Below are 10505 nucleotides of genomic sequence, written 5' to 3' on the forward strand. Positions count from 1 at the left end.
AACAGACCCTCTTTCACCTACACATTTTTGGTAAGCTTCTATTCCATTCAAGAATTAAAAAAAAAATCAATAATTGAATAATAAATATTTATTATTTTCTTATTATATATATATATATATATATATATATATATATATATATGTATATTTTTAACAAAATTTCAGCAGCATTTCACTTTACTCTAAATACAAAATTTTGACAACATTTCAATATATATCACAATCAAGTATGCACTCATAGAACAAACGAAATAGGATGTAACCAAAATTTTAACAAAAATATATCATAATAAGAATTTAATAAATAATCAATATTTTGATATTAATTTGTTATTCTCAAACTGTTCAACTTGGATAACTTCAAATTTAATATATATTAACAAGCACGACTCAGAAAGAGAGTTTAATTTCTCAATAATATGTATTAAACTTTAAACAGAAAAATAAATGTTCACACACGATAATGGATTGTAATTTTTAAATTTTTTTTTTTGCCTAATTATCGAGTTCTCCCGTTAAACTAAAAATCTATACTAAGTATAACATTATTAAAAATTGTTATAATTAATTAATGACCTAAAATTATAATATATTAGTATTATTATAAATTAATACATTCATTCCTAAAATACAAATAAAAATTCATATTAAATAACATATATACAACAAATGCACATATATTAAATAAAAATTAAAATATTTCCAATTATAAAAATTAACATTTTTTTTCAAAATATATATAGTAACATATTTTAAATTTCAAAAAAATTCCACCAAAAATTCAAAATATATTATAAGTTCACAAAAATCATAATAAACACAATATAGATTTTTTAATACGAATTTATAATTAAGAGTTGGGTCTAACTTATCAGTTTCTCCTCTTCGCCCAAATATTTCTAATATTTACTCACAAATTACATTAAAAAAAACACATAAATATATAATAACATAAAAACAACAAAATAAATGATATGCCAATAAAAACTCGAAAATGAAGAAGAAAGTAGAACTTGAATATCGTGCCCGAAAATTGTAGTGGGGAACAAAAGATGAAGAAGAAAAGCAAGAAAAATGCTAGAGTGGAGGAAGAAAGGTAGAAAAGAAGAGAAGAGAGGGGAAAAGGAGGAGTCGACGCAAATCTCAGTACATGGGAGGCGAGGACTTTAGCCCTCGGACTATTTAAATTATCTAATCAGTGAGGACTTTAGGCCTTAGGAAGCGGTAGTGTGTGTCAGTCAACGACTAATGAGGAATTTAGTCCTAGGTAATGTGAAATTTTGAAAATAAAAAATTTGCGCCTTTAATATACCGAGGGCTTCAACCCTAGAAATTTTTTAATGTGGCAATACATAGGGCTATGGCCCTCGCAAACTCAAAATTCTCATATTTTTCTAGGGCTCTAGCCTAGCAAAATAACTTGACCATTTTGCTTGGACTGTGACCCTAAAAAATGAATCACATTTAATTAGTGAGGGCTTAAAATTCCTAGCAAATCTCCTAGGACTAAAAAGCCCTAGCTAATTCAACTTCTTCTTGTAGTGATAGCAACAACATCATCGAATCATAAATAAATTTTAGTACTACATGAGGTAAGTGTAGAATACGTTCGGTTGAGGTCTATGAATCAATAGATACAAAAGACTTTTAATTTTTCTTTCAGAAGAATGAATTCAAAAATCCTTTATGAAGATGCATGCATCACTAATTGAAAGAATGGTACGTTAAATAAGATAGTAAAAAAAACATGTTTCATCAAAGTTATTTTTCACTCATGATCTTTAAAATAGTAGCGATATAACCATTTAACAAATTCGTTCAGGTGATAACCAAGTAAACCTTTTTTGCTTAGAGATGATTGTCTTCATGAGAGGTGGCGAAAATTAGTATGCACTCTTTTTTGCTTCGCAAAGGTTTTGTCTCAAGAGATTTTTTTGGTAAGGTTTTAATGAGTAAGTAATAACAATAACAATAACAATAACAATAACAATAACAATAACAATAACAATAATAATAATAATAATAATAATAATAATAATAATAATAATAATAATAATAATAATAAAATGGATTTTATATAGTAAATGGATTTTATAAGTCACTCATTTACTTGGATATTATACTATTGTTCATTGTAATTACTAATGTAGCAATGTAAAAGCACTTTAAAGAGTAAACTAGGTTACTCTCTTCTTCTCTCTTTTGTGTTCTCTCTTATCTATTAATTCTATATTTTACAATATGTCTACTTGAATTTTGTTTAATTTTATAATATTATATTATTTAAAATGGGATACTACACACTAGTTAAATTGTACTAGATCCAACTTTTTTCACTCATGATCAAAAGAAACTTGTATTAAAATATATTTCTTTTACACTAAAATTGGTGCAAAACTTCCTATGAATTATGAACGCAATACAAATATTATTCTTACTGATATTTATACTCGTGCAAAGCACAAGAAGGAATTCGTTTAATGAAAACGTACGTGGAAAGCGTATCAAATTGATAAGTTTATAAAACTCTACATATGATAGCTTATTCATAAAATGACAATAGTTATTGTGTTAACCATGGTGTCAAATGTTTTATATTATTTTACCATACATCTATTGTGTTAGAGGTATTCATATTTATTTTTCATTATTTTATGTTGAACCAACATTGATCAAATTGTTGTACAACCGTGAAGACGAAAAGGTAAGAACTTTCTACTTTCGAAGACAATTGATATCATTAGAGTTACCAACAATTTTAAAACACTAGTCAATAGTAGACAACCTATCAAGTTAGTTCACCTTAGAATGCCTAATTTAATCACTTTTTAACACAAACACATAATTTTGTATTAAAATCACATTTAACACAATCAATTTTGACACCTCTTGCCATGTATCCAAGCGTAACAAGAGTTAAACTGATATTGAAAGAATAAAGAATAAAACATACACAGTAAAAACACAAGCTTACCAAAATTAAATTGATATAAACCACACCTCTACAAATTAGTATAGCAAGTGATAAACACACATTAATGAATTAATTAATTAGAATACAAGCAATGACTACAATACAAATCCCAATAACCTAAATACAGCACAAGAATATATTGCCATGCAAATTCAATCACAATATCAGAAAAATATGTGAGCAGATAGAAGATCAAGTAACCCCATCATCACCTCAAGTTAAGAGTTGGCTTCTTCTTTGGTTGTTTTGTCAAAAGAAGGGAGAATCTAGCAAATCCAAATTTCTTTCTCTTAGCAGAAAACTGTTTCTGACCATTTTCTTTCTCAACTTGCCTATCAAATTCAAAGCATGGATCATAGTTGTGTTTACCAAGCATCTGACCCAACGACACTTTCCGTTTCATTGAGCTTCTTTCTCTAATCATCCCATCTTCAAAATCTTCCCACGCCATCAGTTTCCTCCTCAATATTTGTCCTATAGATAAAGTTGGCTTTAGAACCGGTTTATCTTCATCATCAACAACATTCATCCCATTTTCATTGAATAACTGAGTGTCTCTCCGATGGGGACAAGGGTTTTTAAACTTTGTATAGTTATTATATATCGATGATCGCCTTTTATGACTCTCGGACCGCCAAATCCTTAAAGCCTCTTCAACTTCTAGCTTCCCTCTATTTGCAGCCTCTACCCTTTCGAAAGCTTCTTCAAGCGCCTTCTTGCTTGTTTTAACTTCTTCTGTGGCTTCCTCCACCCTTTTCAAAACATCCTTTTTTGATAAATTTGCTTCATCAACTTGAAGCATAGCATCAAAAACTCTCTTCTTAGATTGTTCCTCGGCGTCTCGAGCTTTGCAGGTTAGAGCAGTATACTCTTCAAAAGAAAGAGTGACTCCTCCATCATGCTTTTCCACACAATCTCCAAGTGAATTTTCATGATAAGATAAAGCTTTTATCTCCGAAAGTGCGGCAGCTTCGGCTGCTCTGGCAGCTTCCTTCATTTTTCTAGCAGCAACCAACCTTATTTCAGATGTTCTTATCATAACTTTTGTCTGTTCAATATCAGACATTGCTCTCAACACTTCTGATTTTGCAACTTCTCCCATTTTCTTGAAATGTTCTGCCTCGGAACTCAATCTTTGAAGCTCTATCGTAATATCAGAAGGGTCATCCAATTCGCTTTTGTTTTCAGCATCTTTCACCACTTGCAGTTTAAGTCTTGTATGGTTCAGCTCTTCCTCTAAAGAAGTTATTTTTGAAGAGTTTTGAGTTAACCTCTCACGGGTTTTCTCGAGTGACATTCTTTCCTTCTCTAATTTCTTATTGAGTGATTCGACAGAAGCTCGAACATCAGCAATATCGTTTGTGGTTCGGTTGAGATTCAATTTCGCTTGCTTCAATTCCCTTAATATTAAACCTGGAGTTGTTGAATTATAAGGAACATGATTCACTTGGTTTTCCTTTTCTTCTTCTTTCTCATGCTCCTTATCATCACATAAACTCATCTTAATGTTCAAATTTGATTCAGATTCTTCTGCTTGTAGCTTTGATTTCAAATTTTCCACAAGCCTTTTGGTACATTCCAACTCTTTTAAAACATCAAGAGTTTCCCTTTCTTTCAGGATGAGTTCTTTCTCCAATACCATTGCTTGCTCCTCCAATTTTCCAGCATCAAGCTCTTCTGTGTTTTGCTGCTAAAAGAAAACATTGAAATTTTGATTATTTCACACAAATTAAATAATTTTGAAGATACACCTTCAATTAATTCGCACACTTAGATAGCATTCACAATTTTTATTTTCTTTTGAGTAAATTATGAACATTATCAACCTAGTTTGCCATCTTATCAATATTCTAAAAGATCCATATAAATTGCAAATTGTTAATTCGATTTGTTCCTCTTAGTTATAACTCATTTACTTTTACTTTTTTTATATTTATAGCTTCTCCAGATCCAAGTCTCCTAGTTCTCAGAAAAATACAAAGTTACAGAGTGACCCCTAAATCATAACCAAAGAGCCGAACGAACATTACAAAACTAATTAAAAACAACGGCAAATAAATTATAGTTAAAAAAAAATGAAAACTTTGGACTGAAGTGCAGTGCAACAAAACAGTATTAAATTAAATAAAATTAACAAAAAGATAAATTACCTGAGGAGTGATGAGGTTAATATTGTCATTATTATTATTATGATGGAGAATAGGTTTCCAGTAACCAACACCTCCGAATCGAGTAACAGCTTCTTTCACAGACTCAAACGGCACTGAAGTATCGATCTCCGCTCTTAAACGGCTCTCCTTCGAACCCGGTTCGGCCCGGTTCATAATCGCATTAGGCATTTCCATTGAATGAGAAGAAAAAACCAGTGAAAAGAAAAGGTTGTTGTGTTGTGTAGTGTGAGATTTGTTGAAAGTGGAAGTTACAACAACTAGATATACAAAAAAACAAACGGTCTTGTCTAGTCAACTCGTGTTGTTCACTCTGATGTTGACACCGGAGTCATTGCCTTGATTTTCGAAATTATATGGGTCCTGGCCCCACTATACCTTGTTAGAACGGGCCAGTGTCAACGGTAACAAACATAATAAGTGAAAACTCACATTTGTTTATTTATTTATGTATATGCATACTAACATAATGATGATGATGATGATTTTGCTCGTAAAAAAACATGTGGAGTGGGATAACTAGTAATACTCCCTCTAGTATTCTTTTATTATAATAAAACAAAAAAAAAAATACTCTAATTCTTTTATAAATTTAAACCGAAAACATATTAGAAATAATTTTTTTAAATATAAAAAATAGTTTTTTTTATTTTAATACTCTTGTAAATTTAGATTTAATTATGCAATTATATAATTTTAAATAATTACAGTATTAATCATTGATTTACCCATTTCATTAATTATTTATTTTACATCATTTAAATTCATAAAAATTTATCTATATCTAGAATATTCCTCTATACCTACAATTGACAATATTTAGTATATAAATATTTTGGTCTCCTATTTAACTAAATTTATAATTTTGGTTATTCTATTTTTTTAACATGGCAAGTTGTTGGACATTGCGCGCATTTATTTTTACAAATCGAAGGACTTGACCCAATCAGCTTTTCAAAAAGCCTTCTTGACGAAACTATAGAGCCCTATGATTTGCCTTAGACACCATATCTTCTCATATTTTCTCCTTAATATTCTGACTAAATATATCATTATTAATCAGAATGTTTAATTTAATAGAACAAAAATTATCATATTTTATTTATAAAATACTAATTTTATGAAGCACATGATATATCTTAATGCTATAATGATCAAATTATCATTTATGGTCATGAAATTTTAAGTGTCGTATAATTTAGCATTCAAAATTTACAAAATATCAAATTACTTGTAACGTTAGTCAAAATGTTTTATGGGTTAACTATTTTAGGGAGTTTTATAACTATGGACATAATTTTAAAACTCAAATCGGTGATTGACCCAGTTAAAATTGTCAATAGATTGATGGTCGAATTAGTGGGTCACTAGTTGAACCGTATGACTATTTACCCAATTTATATTAAAAATATAAAAATATTCATGACATAAATTTAATTACTATAGTTACAAAAAATCAATATCTTTTAAGTTATGGGTTTTGAGTTTGGGAATTTTCAATTATGGGTTTAGGGATTGTTTTAGGGTTTCTGGGATTTAGAGATTGTTCTTCGAATGGAATTTAAACATTTAATCCCTAAATTCTGGGATTGTTATTGGAATAGAATTTATGGATTTCATTAATTTTTGGGTGTTAATGGAATTTTCACTAATCCATTTTCTGCTTTGTTTGTTGTAGATAAAAGGGACAAAAGTGTGCAACTTTTTTATTGACTTGATGAAGATATGATCAATCGTGCTAAGGAGGTTATAATATCTTTAAAGGAAAAAAATGAAGAGTTGATGAAGTTTATGAATGACTCAATGATATATGAAGATGGGTTGAAGAAGAAGATTAAAATTATAAAGCAGAAAATTAAAATTATGTGTTTTCTCTGTTTTTCTTAGGTGTTTGTTGTAATACTTGTGTTTTCATTAGCTGCAACACATGTTTTGAAATATGGTGTTTGTTTAGGTTGTTGTTTAGGTTCATGTATAGTTTGTTATTTTTGTCAAGATGTTGTAATTGTGTGAAGATGTAATGCCTATGTTCATATAATCAAATGATTGTCTTTTTAATGAAATGTTATAATTGTGTTAGATGTTCTAATTGTACTAATTGCTATAATGAAACAAGTTCCAATAATACAGAAAAAATAATGTGTCAAATTAGTCTGTTGACTTGTCAAGTTGTGTGTGTGCTTCCAAATAGTGTGTCAAATTGGGTGCATGTTGTCATTTCCTTTTGCTTGTTATTTTGTGTTAATTGTTGTCAAAGATACTCTTCTATACCATTTCCAAATAACAGACACTAATCAGTCTCAATGTAAACCAATCCCAATTAAATCAATCTCAAACCAGTCTCAATTAAATCAGTCTTAAACCAGTCCCAAACTAGTCTCAATATAAACTAGTCCCAATTAAATCAGTTCCAAACCAATCCCAATATAATTAGTCCCAAACCAGACTCAATTAAACTAGTTCCAAACCAGTTCCTATAGAAATTAGTCTCAATTAAACCAGTACCAATACCACAACCAAGTTAAAACAAAAAATAAATAAATAAAACTAGAATAAACACAAATTAAACAAGTTTGGTATTAAACCAACAATTAAACTAATAATGTATACAAACCAAGTCATACAGTATAAGAGTGTCAATTTAGTCGTCATACAAAATAATAGGACCATTTTAAAATTAGAGAACCAAACAAAATAATAGTGCAATTACACATTATAAGTCAGTGGCACTGTGCATTACATATTATGCTTAAACAAAAAATTACATCATTAAAGCCATATATAAGGCCATTTGATCCTAAATATGTTGGCTTCGTGCTTGTGATCTATGAGTTAATACAACTTGTGATGATTGTGATCCTTGTTGTAGACCTACTTGTGCACCTTGACCTTTTTCTGTCCTTTTTATCTTTGTCCTCTACATAAATACAACATCAATTACTAAACAACTAGCGGTTTAGTAGTGCATCAACTAATATTAGATAAGAATATCACCATCAATTATTGAGCAGTAGCGGTTTTACCTCATTTCCATTGTTTGAAATTTCACGATCAACAGCAATTTTATCTTTGCATGTCCTTTTGTTGTCCCAAGCTTGCTACACTTTTTGCATTTCATAGTTGGAAGTGGTTTTGGTAGTATGTTTGACCTTTTGGGTTCATCATTACTCTTATTTCTCTGTTTCTTGGGTCTGCTTTGTGCTCTCCTCATTACAGGGGGATTTATTGGTTCACTCTTTGATATAGGCCACATAGTATGACCATTATTGGTTTCATTGTGTATCCATATGTAGACATAAATTTTTTTTCCTGAATCTTTAAAACTATATCCAGAATGTGGTTTATCATATTTAATTAACAGATAAAATAAAACTATCGAACCATCATATTACCTGCAATATGATGAAACTAAATCCTCTGGGGCAACATGGTTATGCCACATGCAAGCAATGTTATGGCAACATGGTATACCTGTTAAGTCCCACTTCCTACGTGCACATGTCTTAGCGCCTAAGTTGACCTTATATGTCTCAGATTCATTGGACACTTCAAACATTTCCTGAGGATCGTCATCCATCCAACATGGACTCCTGCCTTCAGCAACCCTATTTTCCTTTTCCAGCAACTATTGTATCTTAGGACATATGTCGCCCTTATATTTGGACATATGTTCTCGATAGCTGATAATCCTATCTGAAATATAGTGCCTTAAACCCTGAATGCAATGTTATTATTGGTTGGTCTATATGCTCCAATATTTCCTTATTGAATGCCTCACACATATTGTTAACTTGTAGGTCACATTGTGTATTAGTGGAAAATGCAGACCTAGTCCATGTTCTAGGAGGAAGTTTCATCATCTCTTTCCAAGCAGCCTCCTTCATGTTTTTCATTATGTTCATTGCTCTTTGCCATGCTGGAACTGTTGTTGCCCTAGCTGCCAACCACAATACTTCTTTCATCTCTACTTTTTCTTCTTCCAATTTACATAGCAAATGCAAACATAAATTTTCTCAAATACAAGAAAATTATCACTCGTAGCACATTTGATAGTTATTGTATTATTTGGATTTGACTCCAATAGTTCCTTTGCATAGCTTCTCAAAAGTGAGTATTGTTCACTAAATGGCTCTTCTTTTGGCCTTGTATGCTTGGTCATGTGTCAATTTAACACTCCATCTTTCAAGCCCCTCAGCAATTAAACCTTTTGTTTTCATGTCAATTGTATATCTAAGGGTGGGCATGAACGTCTTTGCTAGCCACTCAGTTTTGGCTTACCTATTTCTAGGTGTCGTATGACATGTATGTTCATCAATGAAACTTGAAACCTACCCATTTTGACTTCCAGTTATCTTACTAAACCTCATATGAAAATGATACTCCTTCATGCAATTTACAATCATCCTCTTTTTATCATTTTTCTTAAAGTATATTTTTCTTCCACATCATATTGTTTTATAACCTCTTTCATACTGGACTTTGTGTTAAACTTCATCCCCAACTCAAATCGAACAAAATCATTACCTACTGACATCTTAAAGTTTGGGAACTTTGGCCTTGAGTCCTCATTTTCATCACTCCATAAAGGTGTTTCTATTTGATCAGAATCCTCATTCTCATCAAAATCATCTTTCTTTTTGGAATACACATTGAGTGAAGTTCCTACATCGGGTTGAGAGAGAAGTACAATAATCCAATTCATATCTTCTTCCATTTTATCAAAACTCTTATTATCTTTCCTAACATTATCTTCACTACTCCAAACATAGTCATTATCTTCACTACCCACTTCATTTTCAAATTCATGTTCATCTTGAATTTCAGGTTTGGCTTCTTCAAGTTCATCTTCACTTTCAACTTCAACTTCTAGTTCATTATCACATTCACAACCACCATCACCCTCAAGCTTGTATTCATCAACATCAATAAATATTTCCTCCTTGACACTTTGTCTATTCTTATTTTTGTCATTCACAACTATAATTGGAGTATCAATAAGGTGCTCCATATAAACTTCCACAAGTTCATTACCTTTCACATCTTCAATAAATTGGATAACATTATCATATGAGTTAAAAGGCCTCAATCTACGAGTAAGTGAAAATTTTGGGTTCCTATACCATAAATATCGAAATTCTTCTTATATCCATATGCAACATGTGGTCTATATCCCAATCCCAATTCATTTCATCAACTTGACCTTGAACATATAATTTGCAAGGATTATTTACAAACATGTCGCCATGGTACATTCGTACTCTAACAATTTGAACTGTTGATGGCCTATAAAAGTCATAACTTGATTAAACAAAATCACAAATAAACCTTAAACAAAATAACCACATAAATCAGAACTTGATTCA

The 10505-nt window shown here is 30.6% G+C and overlaps 1 protein-coding gene across 2 annotated transcripts; it reads right to left on the reverse strand.

Moving 5' to 3' along the window:
* Positions 1-2957: 2957 nt before the first annotated feature.
* LOC101509012 (WEB family protein At2g38370-like) lies at positions 2958-5441 on the reverse strand. Of its 2 annotated transcripts, none has more exons than XM_004506384.4 (2): positions 5125-5441; positions 2958-4664 (listed from the first exon to the last, which is right to left on the reverse strand). In XM_004506384.4, exons 1-2 carry the CDS (start codon positions 5317-5319, stop codon positions 3183-3185), a joined length of 1677 nt encoding a protein of 558 aa, XP_004506441.1. In that variant the 5' UTR covers positions 5320-5441; the 3' UTR covers positions 2958-3182. The 2 variants fall into 2 exon arrangements, with proteins under 2 accessions (XP_004506441.1, XP_004506442.1); XM_004506385.4 differs by having other exon boundaries at positions 2958-4661; positions 5125-5440.
* Between the last annotated feature and the right edge of the window lie 5064 nt (positions 5442-10505).

The sequence above is a fragment of the Cicer arietinum genome, chromosome 6 (assembly GCF_000331145.2).
Source record: "Cicer arietinum cultivar CDC Frontier isolate Library 1 chromosome 6, Cicar.CDCFrontier_v2.0, whole genome shotgun sequence".
Classification (NCBI taxonomy): Eukaryota; Viridiplantae; Streptophyta; class Magnoliopsida; order Fabales; family Fabaceae; genus Cicer; species Cicer arietinum.

Coding starts and splice junctions, on each gene's coding strand:
- LOC101509012 (XM_004506384.4), bottom strand. CDS start 5,319: ATGGAAATGCCTAATGCGATTATGAACCGGGCCGAACCGGGTTCGAAG. Junction 4,665..5,124: donor TTAACCTCATCACTCCTCAG/GTAATTTATCTT, acceptor GTTTTCTTTTAG/CAGCAAAACACAGAAGAGCT.